Source organism: Musa acuminata, chromosome BXJ3-3 (assembly GCF_036884655.1).
Source record: "Musa acuminata AAA Group cultivar baxijiao chromosome BXJ3-3, Cavendish_Baxijiao_AAA, whole genome shotgun sequence".
NCBI classification, from domain to species: Eukaryota; Viridiplantae; Streptophyta; class Magnoliopsida; order Zingiberales; family Musaceae; genus Musa; species Musa acuminata.
The window spans coordinates 22,999,456-23,027,402 of NC_088351.1; the positions used below are offsets into that span (position 1 = coordinate 22,999,456).

The window sequence follows — 27,947 nt, forward strand, 5'->3', positions numbered from 1 at the left end:
ATTCGGTCAGCTGATGCTTGTGAAGGAAGCGAGGCAGGGGTAGGGTTGCAGCATTAGATACCTCCGCTCCGCTGCTCCGCACCCCTCCCACCAAAAGAATTGAAGACGAGAAACCCTTTCGACTCGATCCTTCCCTCCTTATCCTCGCCCGGCTCCTCCTCTTCTTGCCCTTCTAGGGTTTCCTTAGATCTCCACCAAGTATGGGTTCTTCTCTTCCCCCCAAGGAAGCCAATCTCTTCAAGGTCATCGTGGTAAGTGCAACTTCTTATGGTCCATTCGCTCGATCATCTGCAGTTCCATTTCATCCGATGATTTGCTTAGTTTGCCTCATCAAGACCCTAACATTTACTTGGTCGTCAATGTTCATCTTGATTTTAATGCTGGTCTGATCAGGGTTATCGCTTACCTGTTGTTCGTATTAATTTGCACGAGTTACTAAATAGGTTTTCCTTTTCAAACTTAAAGTTAGTTAACTGGTCCCGCTGTTGTATATTAATGTGTGCAAAATTCAGTAATCTTGGCTTTGTTGGCGTATTTGTTTGAGACATTATTCGCTATTTTTTAGCAATCTCATGAGCTACCATATTCTAAGTAGACCTATATAGATATCTTATTATGAGGGATAAGGATGCATGATTTTATACAATTTTGTTCGTTAAAAAGTAGGTTGCTGCATGTTCTTTGTCGATATGGTTTCTGCTGCATATGCTCAAGTGTTTGCTTGTTAGGACTCTAGCTAGGAGAGTCCTAATTGAGAGGGACATTCATGTAAAACTGTTAGGACTTTAGCTAGGAGAGTCCTAATTAAGAGGGACATTCTGTTAGGACTCTATCTAGGAGAGTCCTAATTGAGAGGGACATTCTGTTAGGACTCTAGTTAGGAGAGTCCTAATTGAGAGGGACATTCATGTAGGAGGTTTTTTCTTAGAGAAGAATTAGGAGTTGTAAGGGAATAGGAGTCTTGAGTAGGAGTCCTATTAGGAGTTGGTTAGAAGTAAGAGTCCTATTAGGAGTTAGGGTTTAGAAGCCCTATAAATAGCCATGTATTCCTCCTCTTTTCTCAAGCAATAAATGAATCTTTTCTGCAGCCTTTGAGCAGCAACTTGGAGGGAGGAACCCCTATAGAGTTCCAAGGAGGCCGATCCCCTAAAGAGATCAACCCCAAGTTTAGAATCTGCAAGGGTTCTAACACCTGGTATCAGAGCAGCGTTCTTGGCGTCTCGCTGCCCTTCCACAACCATCCATCAACCCTCTACAACCATCCAAAGCAATTCCCACAATTGCTTAAAAGATCGTCACCGAATTCCGTCATCATCTCCACCACCACGGATCATCCTTTGATCTCCCCGTGAATTGCAACAGGTTCTGGTTTCCTACCTTATTGCTGCTGCAATTTAGTTATCCTTATTCGAAAATCCAAAAAAAAAAAAAAAATCTTTCCTATATTGCTGCATAAACTTTTCGTCACAAAGTTTTCATCTCTACGACGAAAGATACATTGCAGAATTCCAGCCGCATAGCACCATCTGTTTGATCTTGCTACTGTGCTTTTTCTATCCAAATTTTTACGAAATTTTTATGACATCTTTGACACTTCTTAACAGTGGATTTCCCTTTAGTTTCATCAAAAAATTCTCAATATAAACTACTGATCTTTTATGTCCAATCTGCTGCACTTGAATTGCAGAATTCAAGCCGCATAGCACCATCTGTTTGATCTTGCTACTCTGCTTTTTCTATCCAAATTTCTACGAAATTTTTATGACATCTTTGACACTTCCTAACAGTGGATTTCCCTTTGGTTTCATCGAAAAATTCTCAATATAAACTACTGATCTTTTATGTCCAATCTGCTGCACTTGAAAATCTATGCTGCAGAAAATTTCAGCTGCATATCGTTGCCTTAACCCATCTATTTGCAATCTTTTTTGAATGAAATTTCTTATACACTTCATAGATCATCTTGGCTTCCATCTAAGATTGATCTATTAAGAAATTCATCTCTAAAAACGATTTTATATTGCTGCAAATTTTCATCGTAACCCGTTGAAATTTTTCGACGACAATTCTGCAATTGCAACTTGCACCAATTTCCTTGCTATTATACTGCCGAAATTTTCTTGATTAAATTAGATATCCTTGCTGTCATATAAACTGTGATTTTGCTATCAATTTCCTCCTAAATTCTCTTAAGTTTTTGGCGGAAATTATGTCGAGAAACCGTTGTTTCTTCGACGACAATTCTACTCTTACAAGACAGCACATACTTGCTGCAAATTCTACGGATTTCTGTCAAACCTTTGCTACCATCTACCACAGATCCAAAACTTTCATCCACAACCTCAAAACTCTGCCAAACCACACCCTCAAACTGTACCCAAAACAGCCACAAAACAAGCCTAAATCGTAGCCTACATCCACCGATCCACCAACCCTTTCGACCATCACTTCTCTCAACCTATACATGCCTTTAACCTGACAACAAAAGAGAGATCTTAACATCATAGATTTGGAGGCATATACTATGGCATCTAAGGAGGCAATCGATGCTAAATTCGAAGCCTTGGAGACGCGAATGGAGGATAAGATTCGGACGCTCTTTACCGAACTCAGATTGGGCCGACTACTAAGCCCGAAAAAATCATATCACGGAGAGAGCTTTGCCCAATCGCACCAGGCCCGAAGAGATGAGTTCCAAGGGAGGGGAGGCTCTATGATCGATCCCAATTATCCACGCATAAGGGTGGACTTCCCTAGATGAAAAGAAGGAGACCCGATTGGTTGGATCTTACACGCGGAGCGATATTTTCGGTACCATAAAACCGCGGATGCATCTATGGTGAAAATTGCAGTTATACATCTTGAAGGGGATGCTATACAGTGGTTTGACTGGTTTGAACATACTTATGGAGTCCTTTCATGGCAACAATTCAAAGAAGGACTGCTGATCCGCTTCAGACCAACCGATTACGAGAATATTGACGAACAACTAGCAAAGATCCGACAAACCTCCACCATTCAGGAGTACCAAACCAGGTTTGAAAGGTTATCTAATCAAACTCTTGATTGGTCTAAAAACAGCTATTGAGGACCTTTATTGAGGGCTTGAAGCCGGAGATCCGAGGAGAAGTTAAAGCGCGACAACCGTACACGCTTATGGCAGCCATCTCTTTTGCACGATATCAAGAGGAGCAATTGAACCATGAAGCTCGAAGGACTAGGGTCACTCCTCAACCAGTAATATTGAAGCCCTTAGCCCCCCCTACTGTTGACCGAGTCCCTGCACCAAAAAGGTTGACAAGAGAAGAGCTTCAGGAGCGATCTGCGAAGGGGTTATGTTGGCATTGCGACGAGCCGTGGAGCCATGAGCATCGCTGTAGTAAAGGGAGACTTTTTATCATTGAACCAGTAGAAGAAGAGGTCATTGAACATCCAGAAGAGAGCATTGAACATAAAGAAGAAGATACAAAAGAAGAGTCACAACCGACCGAAGTTACGGTACATGCACTAGCCGGCTACTCAAACCCGCAAATGATGAAAGTTGGAGGCCTTCTCAAACAACAACTGATCACTGTTTTCATCGACACGGGCAGCACTAATAATATCCTAAATAGTAAGGTTGCTATCCGAATGGCATTACCTATCGAGAATCATTGCAGGTTTGATGTTAAGGTCACCGACAGACGGATTTTGAAGTGTGATCGTAGGCGCCCGCAGGAGAAACTATTGCTGCAGGACCAAGAGATAATTGCAGATTTCTTCCTTCTCCCTCTTGATGATCATGAGGCCATGCTCAGAATTAAATGGTTGATAACATTAGGTGATTTTTCTTGGAATTTTATGAAACTAATTATGAAATTTTACAGTAAGGAGAAACAAGTGATACTGCACGGGAAACGTGGGGGCGACGTAACGATGATTTGCACACAACAAATGAAGAAGGTTTTGCATAAAGCATGCAGTGGCTTTTTGGTAGAACTTGAGCAGCAAACTAAGGGAGAGCCAACAAAATTAGAAGATCCAAATCTACTTCCTTTGCTTGCTGAATTTTTAGATATACTACGCAACCTACCTCTTACCCGTCGGCATGATCATTGTATAACGATTCTTCCAGGCCAATCTCCAGCAAATGCTCAGCCATATCAGTATCCACTTCTCCAGAAGGATGAAATAGAAAGGATTGTAAAAGAGATGCTCAAAACAGGAGTTATTCGGCCATGTTGTAGCCCCTACACTTCACCTGTGCTCCTCATACGAAAGAAGAATGGAATATGGCGATTATGTGTTGATTATCGAGCTCTCAATGGCATAACCATCAAGGATAAATACCCTATTCCAGTAGTAGATGAGTTGCTAAGGGAGCACAAATCTTCACAAAGCTGGACCTTCGATCCGGGTATCATCAAATACGAGTATGCGAAGAAGACATACCGAAAACCACCTTTTGAACACACAACAACCACTATGAATTTTTGCTTTCTTCATTATAAGGTGGAATATCTTGGGTATATCATATCAGAGGAAGGTGTGGCAGTAAAACCCTTCAAAATTGGGGCAATGCAAAACTTGTTGACCCCGAGGAACATAAAATTGCTACATGGCTTTCTAGGTTTAACAGGTTACTATTGCAAGTTCGTGAAAAACTATGGAGAGATCAGTGCACCACTTACTTCCTTACTGAAAAAAGATGTCTTCCAATGGTCGGACAGAGCCTCCGCTACCTTCGACAAACTTAAGGTAGCCATGATGATGACGCCGGTGCTAACACTACCATATTTCAACCGACCCTTCATTATTGAGGCCGACGCATCTGGAGTCAGAATTGGAGCCTTTCTCATGCAAGATGGTCAACCACTCACATACACTAGCAAGGCATTATCTCCCTCCCATCAAAATAAGTCAACATATGATAAGGAGATGCTTGCCATTGTGCGCGCAGCAACGAGGTGGAGACCCTACTTGATTGGTCGACGATTTCAAATTAAAACCGACCATAAAAGCCTCAAGTACTTTTTGGAGCGAAAGATATCATCCCCTGAGCAGCAAAAATGGGGGAAAGAGAATGTACTTGCAGATGCGCTTTTGCAGCTACCCGAGCAAGCTGAAGTTTCGGCCATTTCACTTCCGACCAGCAACTTTCTTAAGGATATTAAGATGGAATGGCAGGAAGATTCAGAGACTAGTAAGATTATAAAAAAATTGGAGGAAGCACCAAGCTCCGTAGCTCATTACAATTGGGACTCAAAAGAACTACACTATAAGAGTACTAAATTGAAAAGGAGTATGGCATATCACTCACAATCCGACGGCCAGATAGAAGTTGTAAATAAGTGCTTGGAGATAGCCCAAAGCCACCCACCAAATATGACTACCCAAGGAGGACTTCAGACTCAGCTAAGTACCATTATTGATCGACGGATTATGACTCGACGCCGACGATCCACTACTGAATTGCTAATACAGTGGGCAAACCTACTAACAGAAGATGCCACTTTGGAGAACTATGATGACTTGAAGATCAAATTCCCAAAATTCATGAATCGTCAGCCTCGAGGACAAGGCTGAATTGAAGAGGGCGGGTTTGTTAGGACTCTAGCTAGGAGAGTCCTAATTGAGAGGGACATTCATGTAAAACTGTTAGGACTTTAGCTAGGAGAGTCCTAATTAAGAGGGACATTCTGTTAGGACTCTATCTAGGAGAGTCCTAATTGAGAGGGACATTCTGTTAGGACTCTAGTTAGGAGAGTCCTAATTGAGAGGGACATTCATGTAGGAGGTTTTTTCTTAGAGAAGAATTAGGAGTTGTAAGGGAATAGGAGTCTTGAGTAGGAGTCCTATTAGGAGTTGGTTAGAAGTAAGAGTCCTATTAGGAGTTAGGGTTTAGAAGCCCTATAAATAGCCATGTATTCCTCCTCTTTTCTCAAGCAATAAATGAATCTTTTCTGCAGCCTTTGAGCAGCAACTTGGAGGGAGGAACCCCTATAGAGTTCCAAGGAGGCCGATCCCCTAAAGAGATCAACCCCAAGTTTAGAATCTGCAAGGGTTCTAACATTGCTGTACTTGTTTTGTTAAATTCAACCAGCAATCACATTTTCTTGAATGAACTTCATAAACTCCAGCACCATCCAGTTCTGGTTTATGCGCGTCATGCATCATGCACGATGGTCAGCATCTTTCTTTTGATAAAGAATCCACTTGCAAATGATAATATCTTACCAGTAATGGGTTTTTATTTTGACTGCCTTATTAGATGTGTTTTTCATGGCTTTGCTTTGAGGAAAATGTCAACGTCTGAACATGTTTGAACAGAACATTAATGGTTTCAAACATACAGTGAATATGAAATTTCAGTGTCCATATTGTTGTGTCATTGTTTTTGTTTGTTTTATGGCATTGTAAGTTTTATGACATTGATTGTGAGAGTTTGGTGCTTACTAGTTTTCACAGGCTAACCACATCAATGTTTTTGGCAAGTATAAGACAGACCAATATGTATTTGGCAAAGAATTTTTGTGAGTTAGCACATATGTAGGCAACACCAGATATAGTTGTGTAGTTGCAAACATGATGCATAGGTGTGCTGGATTTTAATGCCAATTAGAATGTATAATGTCAGCGTGCAATTCCACAGAACAAGTTTGTTATTTCTTCCGATCTAAGAAAGTTTGTGATATTTTGTTAAAATGGATTGCTGCCTTTTGGGCATCTACACGTCTGCTTCATGAAGATTTTTGGTAGTGCTAGAAATAGGGTTTTCTAGCGCATCAAAAGATTTAGCAGCTAAGCTTAAAGCTTGTGCAGGTGATGAATTTACGTCTTCTATATTCTAGGAACTCTCCTGTACTCTCATGCAACTTCTTTTATCTATTGCATGGGTGTTCTGTTAGATTATTAGATTCATTATCATGTAAATTAGGAACACTGCTTGGAGCTACTGCGACTTTTTAAATATAATGTTTGAATATTTAGTGTAAGAAACATAAGTACTGTAAAAAGATGTTTGATCCATTATGATTCTTCATCTATTATTTAAACAATTTCTGGAAAAAAATTGTTTCATCAGCTTTTTTGTTGTTCAGTCTTGTCTTCCTCATATGGTAATGAATCCTCAAGCTCAAGCAAGCAATTTTCTGTTTTTCATCAGAAATCATATGAGACCAAACAATATAAAAAGGGACTAAAGGCTGCAGATTCCATATTGAAGAAATTTCCTGAACATGGAGGTGGACTTCTTTGTTCTTGGTGCTTTGCGTCTTTGTGTTCTGACCAACTTGTTTCAATGTAAGTGTTGGCTGATGTCCTTATTTTTTTTGCGGCTGTTAGAAACCTTGTCCATGAAGGGATTAACATTGAATTGTATGGACCGGAAATCAGAAGCATATGAGCTTGTTCGTCGTGGTCTCAAGGTTATCCAGTGTTCTGCATATAGAGAAAAAGGTTGCCATTTATTTTATCTAAAATATACTTTTGCTGACTCTGAAAAAGGTTTGCAGAATGACCTTAAAAGTCATGTGTGCTGGCATGTTTATGGTCTACTCTATCGATCAGACAGAGAATATAGGGAAGCAATTAAGTGCTACAGAAATGCTTTGAAGATTGATCCTGACAACATTGAGATCTTGCGGGATCTATCACTGTTACAGGTGTGTATGAAAGTGGTTAGCTCTTGATCTTACTATTAGATCGTGTGAGTTTCTTGTTATCTCTTTACAAATTTTTATCTCATCTCCTACATATTTTAATTTGATGATATTAAAGTTGTCTTTTTCTTTGTACTGCTGAAGATGGTTATTCCATTTTTGAATTTTATGGTGATGATAATTGCTATCTTAGGCATGTCTAGAACTTATAATTCCGATACATTGTTAATACTTTTAAGTCAATGCATTTGGTCCTTTGATCCTGTTGTGGGTCATTATGTAGCAATATGAGATCCATTGATTTCCAGTAAATTATTCTTAGGTCTTTGTTTTACCGCTCCTCATACTGCTAATCTAAACCAACTCATTACCTTACTGACATTCTCATTTCACAACCTCTGCATTTTGTTCTCAACCATAACTATTGCTAATTTTTCAAGATGAAAACATTTCCTTATTTAAAATCTAAGATGTAGGACGCTAAATTTTGCACAGATAATTTATGGCATAAATTTAATCAAGAAGAGTTGTTTGATGGCCTAGTCAAAGTTACACCAAGGTTTGAGCATTACATGTAGTCCAACCTGGTTGCTGTAAATGCATCATATATATTTTCTTTTGTGGCCTATACAGAAATATCTTCTGGTCGCAAATTTAGTATGTATGCATTTGTTTATATTTACAACTTTGATTTTTGGTTTTTACCAACTATTGTCCAGAAGCTTTAGTTTAAGAAATGTTCATTACCTCTATCAACTTCATGGGTGTCTGTTGCCCATAACTGCTCATCTTCTTTTGATTTGATACTGGTTATTGGGTGGTTTTGGTCCCTTAACTAAGTGGTCACTTTTCATAGCTTATTACACATGCATTCTTAGATTAATGTGATCTCAGCTTAAAATGTTGGGCTTCTTGAGGTTTCAGTTTAGCTTTGGTTATTTTTTTAAAATGTTGTTTTGTTTTTTATATGGTTTGCATTATCGGTCCGTACCGGTGTATCGACCTGCTGTCGGTACAATATGTACTGAGTTGTACCGAGCATACTGACACATAGTATATTAGAATGTACCAATGTACCGCCCATACTAGTCTTCTATTGGATCAGTATGTAACGCCCATACCGAGCAGTACACTTCGGTACATCAAATCTTGGTTTTTTATTTACATGCTAGTTATGTCATAATTATTATATTAAGTACAAATCAAATTTGATTTACTATAGGTACATTCTTTTTGCAGGTACAAATGCGGGATTTGACTGGGTTTGTGGAAACTAGACAACAACTTTTGTCACTTAAGCCAAACCACCGCATGAACTGGATTGGCTTTGCTGTTGCGCATCACTTGAATTCCAAGTATGTGTCATTTTCTTAGAGAACTCATTCTAATAGTTCACCGATGACTACCAGTTGTTCTTACCATTAATATGTTTATGAGATTTGACATGTTGAAAGTCCTTTATTTTGTGGATGATAGATTACATTAGGTCACACCTTGTCTCTTTTTAGGAATATAGTGGGACAGTTCAATCCTCTTTGGTTAAGTAAAAGCATAGCACATTAATTCTGTTAAGTGGTAGATGGTTGAGTTATCATTTCTATATGGAGAATATAAATGCCCTAATATTCATTCCATGTGATGGAATCAGATAATAGTTCTATTGAAGCATTACTGTGCAGAGGGGCAGAAACAACCAACAAACATCTGATTGAAAGAGAAACATGCCCAGATCTCCAGGATTTTATCCCAGCATAGAGCTGTGCTTTTTCCTGCCTTCTTCTATAAATTCGTGATATTTTTGTGTAGTTACTTTGATTGTGTTGCTATTGGTACATAAGTTATTAATCCTTATTTATTTCTATTGACACTTCCCTGAGACCACATAAATGTTCCAAACAACGTCCCTCTTGTGATTTTTGTTACACATTCTCTTAATCCATAGGTGAATCTGAGATGACTGGACAGGCCATTCAAATTCTATGGTTGTGCACAATATAGTGTCATGCTGAAGATCTGAGTATAAGAGAGCTGGTCAGCTCTTGACTTGCCCTGGTCCAGATCCTTTGTGCAGGTGAAATTTAGAAGCTAGTGCTGATCCATCCATCAGGCTGTTGACATTGAAAAATAAAATCTTCTAAATGAGGTGACTTTTAGTTTGAGGATCTCAGGTTGGTCAATTAAAGCTCAAATTCTCGACTTTTTTATTTTCTCGAGATTCTATCACCAAGCAGGCTCTAGAATCTTTGAAATTAGTATTTGATTCCAACACAATTTTTTAAGTCTTGATTTTTGGGACTTCAAAATGCCATTTTTGGTGGACATCAACAGCATGGAGTGGCATTGTTTCATGTCAGTTCTGGATTGAGTAAAGTGCTGCAGTACATTCTGCATTATGCCATTGATGCTCCCCATATTCTTTGACATGTGCTCATAAAATCATAATTGTGGATTTACACATATATTTGGAGGTCTGTCCATCGTGCCTTTATCCACTCACCACATTGATTTGAATGTTTTGACTGTCATAGGCAACACAGTTGACATGGTGGAAGTTTGTTTAAATTGCTCATTAGTAGTAGTCCTAACACAAACGCTAAATTTATATGTTTCTGTTACAGTTTATGTTGTGATTCATCTTGTGAGTTCCGTCGGTGCAAAATTGCCTGTTAGGCATGTAGTTCTAGGTTGGAAGCTAATCTAATTGAAGCTACTTCAGTTTAACCATGCCAACCTTGTTTCTACTCATGAGTGCTTCATGAGTAAATGTGGATAAATTGTTGTAGGTGTTTTCTCTCCAAAACATCAGATCATTAATTAGCACCACAATAGTAGCAATGTTTTGTCATCATCTTTGGTCACAGTGAACTCACAAACTTCGTATCAGTTAAGTAGCATTGGGGTTCTTGGACAAATGCTTTGCTTGCACGTACTATTAGATTATTCTTTTCTTTGATAAGTCACAAGTGCTAAGGGTATTAATTTTTCAATATTATCTCTGCTTATGATAGATATCACAGTTTATGACCCCATATTTTTGCTGTGCATTGTGGTAAGATGGAGTATTCTTGGATGTTGATATTAGTAATTTTAATATCCAATGATTCTCTATTATATTTTCTTAGTATAAGAACATTATATAACTTTTTGTTACTTACCATTGATTTCTGTGCATGTCAGTGCTTTAAAGGCTGTTGATATTCTAGAAGCTTATGAAGGGACACTTGAAGATGATTATCCCCCAGAGAATGAGCATTATGAACATGGTGAAATGCTTTTGTATAAGGTAGCAATGTTTAGATAATGTAACTTAAAGAGATATATGTATCATGTTTTTTCGTTTTGTTAATTAGATCTTGTGCAGTAATTTCTTTCTTTTGCATTCTTTGTAGTAGCTTTCTTGATCAGGACTTTATAACTAGGCTGGTAGACTTGCCGGTTACTCTGCATGAAGAGTCGTGCTAGGAAATTCTTTTACGTTGGAAGGATTTGCAGTTTTGATACTTGTCCACATAAAAAATGTTAAAAAAATAAAATCTTGCTATATTTTGTAATCAATTTGCAAAATTTTGCTACTATTCTTGCCCTAGTCTGGTCTAGAATTGTGTCTAGGAGTGAGATATTGTCTAAGAAGTATATGCACAATCCCTGTTGATAATTAGGGTGTTGAGAAATGAAGACGGTATCTCCTTAAATTGTAGGGACTTTTGAAAAGAGAGGTCAGTCATGTTAGAAAAGGAAGGTTTTTGTAGTAGGACTGATAATGTTACACTGGTGATGAAAAACCTTTGTTATGTAATTATCGGGAGGCTTTTTTAGAGTTGGCAGGCCTTATCCTTCTCATAACTTATGTTATGATCTGCTTTTTATTCTAGTTTTCTTTTAAATCTTTCATCTGATTTCTGCTGAGTTCTGGCAGCGAATTCTTCTTTTTTTTCCCTCTATTGATGAATTTGGCATATGATACGATCTGTGGACAATGTGATGTTCATCATTATCTGTTGATAAAATGTATGATGATAAATTCTGAATAGCCACACAGCTGTTGTAACCCTTTAATTTTAGGCTGAAAATTTTAATCAAGCTTTTCAAATTTTCTTGAGAAGTAATCTGGTTTCTTGCTTCATGATGCTGGACGTTGAATATAATGCTAAGCTTCTGCTTAAAGTGTTTCATTCTATTTTCATCTGAAGGCTTAAATGAGAAAATGAAAGGCTTGAGTATACTAGTTAAGGAAACAGCCATTTAGAAATAAATGCACTTGGGAATTTATGAAGCTCACTACAGTTTGTTTGGACAAGGCTTTAATTTTATATGTTTCATTTTGCAAGTTGAAAGTTGATAATTTTGGTAATTTTCTTAAAGTATGACTTCCTTTTTTAATTATAAGTTGTTATCTTAAGTGATTTTCTTAAGATATGGCTTCCATTCATAATGATAAATGCTGTTCCAGCATTTCTTCTTTTGCTTTCTTTGTTTCACGAGTCAATTTTCTTGATTAGTATAAATTGTGGCCACTAACATCTGCAAGAGTTTTCGTGGAAAAATTTGAAGTATGTGAAGAGTATATTTTATTTTGATAGCTAGGGAAGCAGAGTGCTGCTCCATGGATCATGTAGTTTATTTGAAGGCTGTATTGCTAAAACTAACCTCCGAGGGCACCTTGATGCCTATATGTCTCCATGACTATGCATTCATTATTATGTAACAACACCAATAGTATCTTTTCTTCGGCCTTGTTTTTTTGATAGACATAAGGCTTAATCCAACCAGTAATTAATTAACTGACGAAGCAATTTACATTGTCTTCATCCAGCTTTTTTCTGTTATTGTTCATAAACTGTTTGTTATTACTTTAGAATATAGGCTTTGTTGGTGGTTATGGGGAAGGTTATATTCTTACGACTTCTACAGATTTCATTGTTAGAGGAATGCGGGTTGCTTGACAGAGCACTGGAGGAAATGCACAGGAAGGAGGCTAAAATTGTAAGTTCTCACTGTAGTTGAAGCTATGTAGTTCACTATCTGTTATTCTAGTTATACAAATCATGGTTTGCAATATCGTACCGTACCACTTGGTACGGATGGTACATACCAGTCCGATAAAGGACCGATATGGGCAGTATATCGGTACACCTTAGTGTATCATGTATTGGTACCTCAGTATAGCTTGGTACATACCATATCAACAGCTGATCGGTATACCGATACAGTACGGTATTCAGAACTTTGATACAAAGTATCGATGGAAAGGTCAGTATTGCCTACACGAAGGTCCTCGACAGTTAATATCAGATATCTTTTTATGCATTAGATCATCTTTTTGACTTGTTACAACATATTCCTTGCTTGCATGCATATTTTCTCATCAGGTGGATAAGTTAGCCTTCAAGGAACAAATGGCATCCATTGTGTTGAAACTTGGTTGCTTCCAAGAAGGGGAGAAAATATATAGGTCCCTGCTCTTTATGAATTCTGACAATTACAGGTAAGTGGTACGGTATATGAATCTTTTAATTATCAAAGGGGCGATATTTGAATTTTCTTCTTCTGTTTTTTTTTTATTTGTATGACATGCTTTATTCTGCCAGTAGATTTTTAAGTCTCTTACTTTTCCAGTCAAATATGTTTATGCATTTGGTGGTGAACCCTCAGGTGCTGATACTGCAGCAGATACTTGGTCTCACTTCATTGCTTAGAAATTTGCTTTGGTATTGATGGAGGGTCTTAATTCCTTTTATTTATCATAAGAATCTTGATAGGCATATATTATTCTTTTGGGGTTGAGATAGTTTCCTATTTTCCTTATATATTCAATTAATGGTAATGATCATCTACGAACTGTTTGGGATTGCCTATATGGATTCTTTTTAGCCATTAATCTATAAAAATATTATCTTCTATTCTTCTAGAGCATTTAGTGGTCAAACTCAAGGTTCGCCATACAGCTCGATATAGGCGGTATGTACCGGTCCAATAGGAGATTAGTATAACCGGTACATTGGTATGTCTCGGTATAGCTTGGTATAACTCGGTATATACCGTACCAACAACTGATCGATACATTGGTACGGACCAGTAAGACTAACCATGGGATTGAAACTATCTTTTTAGCCATCTAGTGCCAAATGCTTTTTTGCTTTTCCATATACTGAGTATGTGGCGTATTCTTAAATGCCATTTGGCTTTTTGGTTATCTTTTATCTCATTCTTTTCTATCCAAGCCATGGACCTATTTTATAGGCTTCAAACTGTATTAATTACTGTTACTTTTCATTAAACAGGTACTTTATTGGCCTGCAAAAATGTCTTGGACTATATTCTGAAAAAGGTGAATATACATCTGATGAAATTGAAAGATTAGATGCTTTGTATAAGTCACTTAGGGAGCAATACAGTTGGTCTTCTGCTATTAAGGTAAAATAATCTTTTCTTGTAATTGGACAATGATTCTGGTTTATATTTTTAGTTACTCTTTCTAAATGCTATCAATTATTTGGTTGGAATGAATAATCTGTCTTTCATTTTTGGTTCATGCCTGTTAGAATGTTATTATCATTTCTTTTGAGGCAACTAGAATTCAGGAAGTCTCTGCAAAAGAAAACTCTTCTGTTTTCTTCTTGATTGTGATAGCACTGTCATGCCTTTTAGAATGTTTGCTTGAGCAGCTACTCGAGCTTCTTAATCTTTAGCAGAATTTTTATTTTATTTGTATTATTAATATGCTCTATCATCCCTGCAATGTTCTATTTGCAATTACTGTATCACTTATTGGGTTCTTTTTTTTGGTCAGCGAATACCACTTGATTTTCTAGAGAGTGTCAAATTTCGGGAAGCAGCAGACAACTATGTCAGGCCTTTATTAACTAAGGTTAGACAAAATTATTTTACCACATTAATTGTTAAGCTTTTTATATTATACAATTATGACCCTTCTGTAGTGGGTCACGCTGTTTCTTATTTTTATTTTTTTCTCAGTTTACTATACTCTTCGAATTGGGTGTAGTGGCCAATCAAAGCTAACATAACTTGTCACACATTCAGGGTGTTCCTTCATTGTTCTCTGATCTTAGCCCCTTGTATGAACAAAATGGAAAGGTTTGCAGAATCCTTAATGAAAGACCTATGCGATTTCTTCCCAAATTACTCTTCAAATCAAAATTTGATAAAATCATTGAGCAATTGGATTCATTTTGCAGGCAGCCATTCTTGAACAATTATTTCTTCATCTAGAACACTCAATTAAATCAACAGGATGCTTTCCAGGAAGGTAATTTTGAAACCAGACTTTTCTCTCATGATGATCACTGTGAATTTCTGTTTAATTGATTTGGATTGGTCCGTGTACTGGTCGTATTGTTGACCATATATAATGGTCAAACCATGCTGAACCAATCGAGATTTCAATTCTTGCATGACAATAATTATCTTCAGATTAGTTATTGAATAGCTATGTTATGAAATAGCCATACAGCATAATTTGGACAGTTTGGCATAAGATTCACCATGCCAACCTAAACTTAAATTCTGGCTGATGAATATCCTCTGGAGCAAGGTATGCAATTTCGAATAATACCACCCGGTACGGGTGGTACGTATCGGTCCGTCGGCTGATCGGTACACGAATCGCTCGTTATCGGACGGAACAGAATATATATATATTTTTTTATAAAAGGTGATGTCATGTCGCCTTTTATAAGAATATATATATTTAAATATATATAATCTTATATATACATATATATATACATATATATATATATATTTATATATATATACACACACAAACGAGGTGACGTCGCCCCACGTGGGAGAAGGAAAAGGCGATGTCGTCGAGGCGATGCGAGGTCGCCTTTTATAAAAAAAATATGTATATATATATATATATATATATGAGGCGACGTCGCCCCCCCAGGGAGAAGAGAGAGGCAACGTCACCGAAATATATATATATGTATATATATAAATATATATGTATATTTATAAATATATATTTATACATATACGTATATATATATATATAAAAGGCGATGTCGTCGAGGCGATGTGAGGTCGCCTTTTATAAAAAAGAATATGTATAAATATATATATATATACATATGTATATGTATATATATATGTATATAAATGAGGCGACATCGCCCCGCCAGGGAGAAGAGAGAGGCAACGTCGCCGAAATATATATATATATATATATATATATATATATACCGAGTGGTATACCGAACGATATACCGCTCGGTATACAATATCGTACCATACCGAGCGTACGTCGAAACTCCGATACGGTATTTCAATCCTTGCTCTAGAGACTCCTTATTACATGAAACAAGATACATGATTTGACGAAAAATGTTGATCATTTTATAACAACTCAGGTTTAAAAAGAATCTTTAGGCAAGAACTTCGGCTGGATTGGCAGTGAGTATATGCACATGACTGTGTGGTTCTGACATCATTGTATCCTTGTCATTTGACAGTTATTCTCTCTTTTGGAGAAACTCTGATGTAAATACTAAAACCAGGAAATGTTGCATTTTTTTAGACATTGTTAGGCAATCTCTTAATAGAATTATTTTGCATCAGATAGGAAGGAGCTTTCCTAGAATGCTTCATAAATTCATATACAAATACATAAATTGAGCGCTACCTTCAGTTAATTTCTTATGTCTTCTAATGATCTCTAACCTGTATTGTATTGGCTCCGATACTGTTCTAATCTTAAATATTTAGCTAAGAATAAGCATGTCATGATGTATTTCTTTCAAACAACAGCCTATGCCTTTGAAAATTATTGCTAAGGTTCCATTTAAAATGCATAATTTAGATGTGTTTCTTAGAAATGGCATTTGTGACTGTGGTCATAATTTTTCTTTTCAAATTTCAGTTCCAAAAGAGAGCCTCCTTCAACAATCATGTGGACTTTGTTTCTGGTTTCCCAGGTTTGTTTTGTTGTCTCTTATGAAATTAGATTTATGTCATTCTGAATTTGTATTACATATGTCAAGACTTTTATTTCTGTTGTGATGCAGCATTATGATCGACGAGGCCAGTATTCCCTTGCTCTAGCCAAAATTGATGAAGCTATTGAACACACTCCAACTGTCATTGATTTGTACTCCATTAAGGTTTGTGTCATAAATCAACATTAGCAAATGTGGACATATCTGACTTAGCAGTGATGAAACTGTCATATGCAAATTATGGTTTACTATATTTATTCCAATTTTCAAAGACACAAAATAGTGTTTATTTGTTGGAGTTTTTTACTTAAGTTGGTGTGTCTCTTCCATATTTCAGTGTCTTGCTTGTTTTGGGATACTTTGTTTAAGGAAGGGGGGTGAATTTTTTTTTCTTTGGAGAAAGAGTTATGCTAAACTATTTAGACCTCAACAGTTGTTGAAATCAAGGGTTGGTTTGGTATCAAGCTTTATATACAATCTCATGTAATTAAAGGTATCTAGGTAAACTCTCTCTCAAAGATTAGGTTGTTTTGGTATCAAGCTTTATATACGATCTCATGTAGTTAAAGGTATCTAGGTGAACTCTCTCTCAAAGATTAGGTTTACCTGGTTACGTCTTTTAGCTGAGGCATCCAAATGACATTTATAATGTCATGACCCAACCTGATGGGATAACCTGAACTATTAGTAAAAAATGTTTAAGCCTTGTCAATTATAGTAGAGTTATACATCTATTTGAGCCTTTTCCCACTTTGTATGTGAGATTAAATCGGGGTATTATATATAGTATTATCTTTTATAATGTTAAGTGATGGGAAATAAAGATTAGAAATAATAGGTTGCATTTAAGAACAACTACAGTTAAGTACTGGCAAATATATTTGTATAAGAAGATATTGATTTTACCATATTGTCATGAAAGATTTGGAAAAGATCAGGGACATTTCAGCAGCAGGTGCTTTAGTTGGCAAGATGTATACAACATGTAAAATATGCCTTTTTGTGAAAACTTAAAAGTATGTGTAAGAAGTAAAGTCCATCAAAGTACACTTACTCTTCTCTGTATCAAAAGGTTGTAAGATTTAATACTTTGTCTTAGAATTCCAAATCAAAACTGAGGTAGCAGCAAAACTTGGCTCAGAACTTTTTAATTCCAAGTTTTGGGAAGTTGTTTTTATGAGGATGTCTTCTTTTTGACTGGTTGATCTTAGAGATTTTCAAAACTGATTTCGTAAGAAGAATCCAAAATGTGATCTTAACAGGAAATCTCTCCGATGGTGAAGTGAGGGATGTGAAAATTTTTGGGGAAGATATTTGAAAGAAGTGACAAACTTGCATGAAGGTGGTTAAGCTGTATATATTGGTTGTAAAGAAAGGACTGTGTCAGATAAGAATTATTGGGATGCAGGGTCTTGGTGTGAGTGAGCTTTCTTCAAAGCTACAACATGAGAATTGACAGGCTTTATCGGGAAGGGGATTTGATTTAGATATTTGAAGTGTTAATGCAGTGTCTATGTCTTATAGTAATTAGAGACCTGTTAGAAGCAGGATTAAGAGTCTGAGTTATTACTCCCCTTTGGATCTCAGATTCCATCTTGTGGGTTGGAGTAGTAATTTTTTCCCACATTAGATCTATTTTTTGGCTGAGGCTCTATGATATAATTAATTTTTAAGCATATTGTATCTCTTTCCATATACACCTTCCAGATTGACAATTATTCTTACTGTTAGTTCTAAATTAGCCTCTTTAGTAAATAGAAAAATTTATGCCTTTATATCTTGCAACAATTAGATGATCATTTGCTCATTCATCACATTTATCCCATCTTGATCACAGGGCAGGATACTAGAAAATGCTGGTGATTTGCCTGCTGCAGCTGCCTTGGCAGATGAAGCTAGGTCTATGGATCTTGCGGATCGTTACTTGAATAGTGAGTGTGTTATGCGTATGCTTCAAGCTGATCAGGTATCCTACTTTCTGACCTAGGCATTATTTGATATTCTTGTTCGAGTCTGTGGAAGTAATATTTTTTATTCATTGATTGACGAAGGTTGGATTAGCAGAGAAAACAGCTGTTTTGTTTACTAAGGATGGCGATCAGCACAATAATCTTCATGACATGCAGTGCATGTGGTATGTATGCTTGAGTTTCCTCCATCATGATCGACTATTTGATTGAAAAATCTCATTTGTCTTTCCTCTTTATGCACTCTTTCTGGCATGTATGTGTTGTGGAAGGTACGAACTTGCTTCTGGTGACAGTTACTTCCGTCAAGGTGATCTAGGACGTGCACTCAAAAACTACTTAGCCGTTGAGAAGCATTATTCAGACATGACTGAGGACCAATTTGACTTCCATTCTTATTGTTTGCGTAAAATGACTCTACGGGCTTATGTATCAATGCTGAAATTTCAAAACCAGTTGCATTCACATGAGTATTTCCATAAAGCTGCAGTTGGAGCTATAAGGTGGAGTTGCCGTCTTTCCTTGATTCAATGTCTATTTTATTGAGTTCTTGAGTGCATCCTTCTGTCAACAGTTTCAACTTGTTCAGATGTTACCCTTGTTATTCTTTTACTTTGCATAAAATTAGTTACAATCAAAACTTAGAATTATGCATATGATGTGACCATTGACCATAAAAGATTCCTTATCATATACCTGATTAGCATTAAACTGATTGAATAAGTTTGAGGATGGAATGGATAATTTATCTGTTATTTGTGTACTATAAAGGTAGCATTTTTTTAGGATCTTGATTGGCAAAAGATTGCTAAAGAAGGATTAAATAACCAAAAATAGCATAACAGTATTTAGAACCACAAGGCATTAGAACTCCTTTTTCCTGTTTCAAAACTTGTTCAATGGTCAGTCTCATTTTAACATTGATAGCAGATATTGATATGCTTCTATTTCTGCATCGCACAAGGTTTTGGCTTAAGTTGATTTGTTGCTTCTGCATGACAGTGTTCTCACTGCATTCGACCTGTATAATCATTTTTTACGTTTCCAATAAGCTTTCCCAATTGTCAATATCTAACACTTGATATTTGCTACAATCATGTGGTTTACTATTATTCTTCCCTTCTTTCTTCAATTGCCCTAACCCTTCTCATTCTTCATTGATCGTTGTGCCTTCTACCTAGATTTCAAATACCATATAGTATGACAATTGTACCATACGGTTCTGGTCTCATACTGGTGTACTGACTCTTCTGATATATATTGACACAGTAAGAAATTTTTGTTTTTCTTTAGTATACCAAAGCATACAATACTGACTGATACACACTGGTCTGATGAGATTCTGGTTTGGATGCCAGTACTGCTGTTTAAGACCTTGGGTGGTGGGTGTTGAGGTGTGTACTAATATTCTTTGATCATAAATGAAAGGATGGTGAAGGAACATAGTCTTCCTTTGAGAAATGGGCATATGGAGGAGCACTTCATGACAGATCTACTCACCCCAGCCAGTTATCTGCGAATATGGAAAGATTATTTACAGGACTTAATTTGACAAACATTTATGTACAGTAAAGTTTATTTTGCTTGGAAAATTAACCAATTGAATGTGACCTTTTAACTGTAGATGCTATATAAAGTTGCATGATTTTCCATCAAAGTTGGCAATGGAGGAAGGTGATGAGATGTCACAGTTGCCTCCTTCACAGAGAAAGAAAATGAGACAAAAACAGAAAAAGGCAGAAGCTCGTGCCAAGAAAGTAATTTAGCTAGAATTTTTTACACTTGTAGATGCTCTTCTGTTGGGATGTTTTCCTCCAAATTTCTCTTTGATATTCTGCAGGAAGCTGAAGAAAGAAATGAGGAGGATACAACTTTTGGCACATCTAAATCTGGCAAGCGACAAAATTCCAGACCAGTTGATCTAGATCCTCATGGGAAAAAGTTATTGCAGGTTCCTTCTAAACTTTCAATGTTCATTTCAGCTCTCAAATCTTTTGGTTACGCAATGCAACAGCTATCTGGCTTCCTTTATGTTAATTCAAAGAAAGTGATTTCACTGATTTGTGTAGTCTAGAGATCTTCTGCATTGGTATGGTATGCTTAAATAACCCAGTCAATATGATCTTTCTATGCAGGTTGAGGATCCATTATTGGAAGCCACGAAATATCTAAAGTTGCTTCAGAGTAACTCAGCTAATTCATTGGAAACACACATTCTTTCTTTTGAAGTGAACATGAGAAAACGGAAGATTTTGTTAGCATTTCAGGTAACCTCACTTCACATTCTTATTTATTACTCAAAAATCAAAATGTTATCTTGCTTGAAACCACAATAAAGAAGCATGGTTCTTGTGCATTATGTACTTTATATGTGATATTTATCAAGGTATGCGATTTCGAATAATACCGTCCAGTACGGGCGGTATGTACCGATCTGTTAGCCAGTACACGGACCGCCCATTACCGGACGGAATGATATATATATATATATACCGAGTGGTATACCGAACGGTATACCGCTCGATATACAGTATTGTACCGTGCCGAGCGAACGTCGAAACTCCGGTACGGTACGAAATTACGAACCTTGATATTTATACTTCTATTCATTACCAAGATGGGAGCATGGTTTTGTTAGCAGGGTTTGTTCAACTTGTCATTAATAATGTTTCTACTTTTTACATCCAATGAAATAGTAACTATTAGTATCCTTCATCCTTGGTATAAATATAAAAGGTTGGATATAACTGAGCATAATGGATGAGAAAAAAACATATAAGGTAGTGGGGGATATTGAAGGTAATAATCAAGTATTGATGTTTCAATTATTTTTTTAGTTCAAAGAAAAAGGAAGAAGCATGTGTCATGGATGAATTATGATCCTGATATTATCTAAGAAAACAGAAGACCGGTTTTGATTTGAGGAGCCACCTACAGCCAATAAAGTTCTACACATCTTGTTTCTTTGGAAGAAAGGGTCTGTTGCAGGTGTCTGTCCAGGTGCACTGGAAAGGACGTTTTAATCTCCACATTGGATTTCACCAAATGCTGATCTGGTCTTAGCATTAAGTAGAAGATCAGTGTGAACTCAGGCTTCCTCAAGTCAGAGCCTGTCATGAGCTATTCTTTTTGATCTTTGGTGTGGACATAAATACAATAGCTTGAAACTGAAACTGATGTTATTAGCTTGAACCTGAGCCTAGGTCAATCTGCCTAATTTTTAAAACTTGACAACAACAAAAGCCTAATAGGAACTATGACATGCAATTATGTTATATACCTTGGCCACAAAAGATAATAATATGACAGGTTGGAGGCTTTATTTGCAATATTTTTCTGTGCAATTTAGGTTATGTCAGGTTGGCTGGATGGTCTATGGCTCAAGAAGGAAATGATAGGAACATGTTGAATGGTATGCTCCTAAGAGCTTTAACAGCCAATGTTCTGTGGCTTCTTTGGAACTCTAGCAGTGATTCTCTTCATGAACTTAAGCCTTGAAATATCTTCTATAAGGCTGTTAATTATGCTCTTAGCTATGTTGAATCCACAAAAATCTGAAGGAATACATGAGATATTTCATCTCAATGTAAGGTGGAAAAAACCTGTCGTAGAACGGTTTAAGCTAAACATAGATGAAGCTTGGACTGACACAGAATATGGGAGGAGCTACTTTTTAATATGAGATATGACTGTTGATTGTATCTCGGCTGGGTGTAGGTGTATCCAGGATAGATCAAATTTCCTAAATGCAGCTATTGAACTCAAAGTAGGCCTGGAGCATTTACTCTTAAGGAGGTTGTGCAATTTATGCATGTTGAGGCCGATGCAGCTTGAACAATTGGGCGTAATCTCCATGGAAGATCCTTAATGCAATGAGTGATATTTAGGATTTTATGATGTATGATGTTTTTAATGTTTGTCATGTCTATAGAGAAAGTAACAGAGCTGCAGACTGGCTAGCTAATTATGCCAGGAAATACAAATCCAATTTTTTTTGGAAAGGAACATGGACTGTTGAGTTGTCTAGGATTCTGTGCTCCAATGCTAGGGATGTTCTCTGTAATTGTGAAGCAATAGTTTATTATGTTTTCTGTACAAAATAAAGTGACTTTACTTATTGGTAAGCAGAAGTCTATGTTGTAGTCAGCCGATACAACTTCAGTAAAGTATCCCAATCCTGATTCTATTCTAGTGTTTTTAAAAGTGCTAGGTACCAAGGTTGCAAAACGTTTGAGGTGTTAGGAGCCCGCCCGACCGAAGCGAGGTGCTCTAGAATATTAAATATAAAAAATATATAATATGATTATAAAAATAAAAATATGATATGAAATTGATTTTAATATTACTTTGGACACTTGTCATTTTTCTTGAAACCCTAATAGTAGTTTTAAATAGAAATTAACAGTGCTAAATAGGGACTAATAACATTTCTAATATTGATTAACAGTGCTAAATTTATATTAGTTCTAAATAGAAATTAACAGTTTTAAATAGGCTTAACAGTTCTAAATAGGGACTAATATCAGTTTTAAACTATTCAAAACTAGTTTCGGTGAGAAGAGGAGTTACCGATGATTGAACCAAGATACTATTTGTTTACAATCTGGTTAGATTGAACCAAGATACTGTTCAATCGAACCATAGTTGACAATCTGGTTTGATTCTTCACATTTACAGTGAAGCGTAATGCCTGGATACTATGCGAAGCGCTCGGGCCTTGCCTTCCCCGAGCACCCCAGCGTCTTTTAACAACACTGGTCTATTCAGGTTGTGTTCTAGCCTGAACTTTCATATGCACCATCCTGAAAGTGAAACATTGGCCAAATTTTTTGAAACTAGGGCCTATAACTCGATGTCTAGATTTTGAAACTAGAAAGCAATTAAGTGTTCACTTGTTGATCTGGCTGTGAAATGGAAGGTTGAGCTAAGTGTTCACTTCTTTATTGGTTAAAGAACGTCTGGCTAAAGCTTCCTTATAATTTGTTTTTTCTTGAAGGATAGACTCATTCATGTTACTGTCATTCATCTAATGTATGCTTTTTTTTTTTGGGAGCATTTTCTATACTTGGATCATGTCAGATGTGTGTTACTGTTCTTAAAGCTGGGGCAATAACATTTATATATTATTTTATATCTCGGTTCAAAACTGGTTTTGGTAATCTGTGGTATCAGTGTATCGGACATATACTGACCTGTATCATCTAGTATCAGCTGAAAAAGTATTAAAAAACTTAATACCAGTACTGGACCACATGGTCTGGTACAGGTTCTTGCTTGGACTGGTAAATATCAATCGATTCTTACTGTACCAGCAACTAATTAATCTGATCATGTTAGGTAATTCAATTTGCCGAGTATTTTTAGTAGTAAATTATAGTTTTACATGATTTCTATGTGATAAGATTGGAGGAGCAAAAGCTGGGGCATCTAACTTCTATTGGCTTGCTTCAATTTTGTATTTCTGACTAGGATGCTAGGATATTGTGGCTAGAACTTAAAACAAGTAAGACATACCATAATTTCCTGATTGAGCTTGATCAAGTTCAATTTGCTTTGTTCCCTATTCATGCAGTGTATGCAACTAATTTAATATCTTATGTACCTTAATTTGAACTTTGTGTCATATGATGTGTACTCTGTAAATATTGTTCTTTAACCTTGATAATTATAATTGTTCTGACTTCAAGTTTTTTAAAATCATCAGGCTGTTAAGCATCTACTTAAATTGAATGAGAACGATCCAGATTGTCATCGGTGTTTGGTACGTGTTACCAACTTGTAAACTTGCTTGGTGTAGCTTTTGCTTCTCGGAAGTTTAACTTATTTTGATGAAAGACAGCATATCTAAATTAGCTGCACTGATATGTGATTCATCTACATCTGTGGATATATGACATTCAAAGTTTATATATGTGAATATGTGCAAAATTTTTATGGATTTTAATCATGGTTATGGTCGAAAACCTTTGATTGCATGCACATTATCCAAGTCATTACACCTCTTTGTTTGCGATGATCAGCAGTCATCATACCTCTAATATCTCAAGGCTCCATACCTTGAATATTAGAGGGGGCCTGAGTGAAGGAGAAAAGGAAGTTTAAATATGGACAAAACAAGATCATTGGGATTGTGGGTTTAAATTTTGCATTGCAAGAATTGTGGGTTTAAACTTTGCATTGCAAGAATTATGGTACTATTTTATTGGAGAAATTACTTGAACTTAAGGGAGAATAACTGAGAAGCTTGGTTGTGGTTATCACTTACCAGATGATGGATTTGGCTATTCAGTATAGTTGCAGATCATTTGATGCAAGTACTTGTGATTTGGTTTTCTTCGGATTGTAGGACCCGGTTGCCTAAAGCCAATCCAGACTTATGGCCCCTATGTTAGTTATGGGTATTTATGGGTATGAGATAAAGCCTCTTTGAATTTATTAGACCTGGACTAGGATCCTAGTGGAGAATATTACAAAATGAAGTGTTTTTAATCTATATATTCTGATACTTCTATAAATTTATTAATTTTTTTCTGTAGAATTCCAGTGATGTCCTTGGTATTTCTTTGCTTATTTTGTTCTTGCTTGAGATTTGGGTATGAATTCTGACCTTCCAGTTTTGTAAATTAGGTAATTTGTGTGATTGACTTGGCCAAGCTTTCATTTGAATTTTTTTTATTCTATTAGCTAGTTTTTTACTTTTTAATAATTTAGCATATATTGGACCTTTGCTCCACTGCGGCTGATTTGGAACTGATCTCTTACACCAGAACCCAATAATAAAATGTTTCAAATCTGATCGTCCGACCCATTGCTTGAAGCAGGTCCATGTCCAGTTTCAATCATGCCTGAACTTGTCCAGGTCCTAGCATATATGACTAGTTTTGTCAAATGCCAGGAATGAAAGTTTTGAAAATTTACTTTGGATGATAATTGAAACAGAAGAGTGTCAATTAGAAGAGTCAAAATTGGACTTTATTGATGTTTAAGTTGGATGGACGTGGAAGTTGGATTATGCAAAACTATTAGGCCTAAAGTGGAGATAAGTCATGCTTATAAAATAAATTAGAGTATTAATGTTGTTCATTAATTAATCATCCAGAAACCTTGGAGATAGTGACTCACATAAGGTTTTATTTAATATTTGCACTTTTCTCTTTTACACTGTAAGCTGGTTTAAGTGTGTGGAAAAGAAAAGTTAAGGTGTCTGTGGAAACTTCAATTAATTCCAATTGTGATTACTAGTCAAAAAATGTGTGGAAGTCATATTTTTCATGGTGCTAAAATAACTTGCAGGTGCATATTCTGATGCATAAGTGACTAATAGAGCAACTACAAGATTATGGAACAAAAAATAACCGTATCCAAAAGAAACTTTTGATTGTAAGACTAGGGTATTAGTCCATTGCTCTCTAATTTTTCATGAACCTTGAGCTATAAGAACTTAGATAAATAGTATGAGCTTAAAATTTGACATCTGAATTTGTATTTTGACCTTCAAAGACAGATGTTGCATTTTCTCAGAAGGATGAGTATTTTTCCTTGACAGTGTATTTTGTGCAGTGAGAATACAATTGCCTAAACTTTTATATTGACTGATTTAGAGTGTAAACATCAAAGAGAGTAAATTTACTTGTCCACTACCGATCACATTATAGCACCACAAACAAAGTTGTGGTCCTGAGGTATGCAACAAAGCTTTGTTTCTAAAAGTCATCCACAGATTTCACAAGGAAAGGAACTGTAAAATGCTACTGTTTGTTCAATCTATTTCTTCAGCATTTCTTGTATTTTTACTTGTAATCTAAAGATTGTAGAATATAATTTGGCCTGGATAAACTGTCACAATTATTTCTGTTATGGTAGACTAATTCATTGTACCATTTCACAGATAAAGTTCTTTCACAAAGTTAGCAGCTTGACTTCTCCAACGATAGACTCAGAGAAACTTGTTTGGAATGTATTAGTAGCAGAACGACCACATATAAGGTTGCTGTTGATGCCTGTTTTACTTCAACAAATTCACATTTTTTTTGAAGTGGGTAATAGGTTTATGATTCTCGTTTCTTGCAGTCAGTTGAGCGGAAAGTCAATAATTGAAACTAATAAATCTTTCCTCGAGAAGCATAAAGGTTTTTAAATTGTTTCCTACCAAGTTATCTTTTGGATGACACTGAGGTTGTAAATATAATCTCTCTGAATTTTCAGATTCCTTAATGCATAGAGCAGCAGCTGCTGAAATGCTATATGTTCTTGAGCCAGATAAGAAGCTTGATGCAATTATGTTAATTGAAGATTCGAAAAACACACTAGCAATGGGGTAAGAATGATCTTAACTAGTAGACAATCATATTCATCTTTTAATGATTCTGGACTTTTAAACAGAAATGATGCACTTGGTCCTGTCAACATATGGAAGCTTGAAGACTGTATTGCAGTCCACAAATTGCTTGAAGATGTGTTCAAGGATCACGGTTCTGCTTCTAGTAAGTGTACATGGATATTTCAGTAGTCAAATAAGTATTTTATGCATTTGTACTTGTCTGGGTAAATAAGCTTTGTTAAAATCTAAATTATCATTTCTCCTGATACTTTTGTGCAACTACAGGATGGAGAGCACGGTGCGCAGAATACTTTCCATATTCAACATATTTTGGAGGCTGCAGTAGCTCTGCTGTCATGTGTACAATCAGTAATAACACACATAGTCCGCCAGAAAATGGAATTGCAGCTTGCCAAGATGCCAAAATAGTAGATTCTCATTTCTTAAATGGAAAACTACATGGCTTGAAGGACCTGAAAATTCAATAGTGAATGGTTCTCTTGTCTAACGCTACAGGTGGATCCAAAAAATGCTTGAGATGGGAAGTGGAGTGGTCTCTTCAATTGTAGAATCTTGCCTCACTCATTACAGTACAAAAGTTTATTTTTCTTGCCAGGGCACTTAGAAGGTATTTTTGATGGCTCATTGCAGTAAAGATATTGCTGGGTTGGTACTAACACCTTGAGTAATTTTGTAGTATTAGATCTGATCTCGCTAAAATGGTGGAAGCTTTTCCTCGCATCAAACAGTCAGTCATTTATCAGTTTTGAGCTCGGTAGCAAAGATCTGTAAGTGGTCAGCTAGCTTGGAGATATATTTAAGCAGTGGGTCAATGATTATTGCCTGGATTTACTTTTGTGCACTCCTTTAGGACAAATTTTGTGTGATCTGTGTTATTATTAAAGTACAAATTTTGGCATATGCTATGTGCGATCCCATTATTGTCTTCAAGAGCTGAATAATGTTATGCATTCAAATCTGATTGGCGACAATAAGAGAGCTTTGTTTGTTCCCCGCATGATAATATTTACAAGCTTTTGATACACACTCGTATGGTCAG

General features: G+C 36.3%; 1 protein-coding gene across 8 annotated transcripts; it reads left to right on the plus strand.

Annotated features, from left to right (window-relative positions):
• LOC135633728 (N-terminal acetyltransferase A complex auxiliary subunit NAA15-like) lies at nucleotides 1–27,806 on the plus strand. 8 transcript variants are annotated; one of them, XR_010495103.1, is made up of 28 exons: nucleotides 18–251; nucleotides 7,145–7,223; nucleotides 7,324–7,406; nucleotides 7,494–7,643; nucleotides 8,880–8,995; nucleotides 10,818–10,923; nucleotides 12,552–12,623; nucleotides 13,010–13,125; nucleotides 13,922–14,054; nucleotides 14,431–14,508; nucleotides 14,682–14,735; nucleotides 14,837–14,907; nucleotides 16,525–16,579; nucleotides 16,670–16,765; nucleotides 18,438–18,566; nucleotides 18,652–18,734; nucleotides 18,840–19,070; nucleotides 20,192–20,324; nucleotides 20,408–20,518; nucleotides 20,703–20,834; nucleotides 24,272–24,328; nucleotides 26,456–26,553; nucleotides 26,638–26,696; nucleotides 26,773–26,884; nucleotides 26,950–27,050; nucleotides 27,173–27,315; nucleotides 27,404–27,515; nucleotides 27,585–27,806. XR_010495103.1 is itself a non-coding variant. In XM_065143578.1 (27 exons), exons 1-27 carry the CDS (start codon nucleotides 201–203, stop codon nucleotides 27,422–27,424), a joined length of 2,670 nt encoding a protein of 889 aa, XP_064999650.1. In that variant the 5' UTR covers nucleotides 1–200; the 3' UTR covers nucleotides 27,425–27,806. The 8 variants fall into 8 exon arrangements, 4 of the variants coding, with proteins under 4 accessions (XP_064999650.1, XP_064999649.1, XP_064999651.1 ...); XM_065143578.1 differs by having other exon boundaries at nucleotides 1–251; nucleotides 27,404–27,806; XR_010495102.1 differs by having other exon boundaries at nucleotides 27,173–27,515.
• Nucleotides 27,807–27,947: the final 141 nt, after the last annotated feature.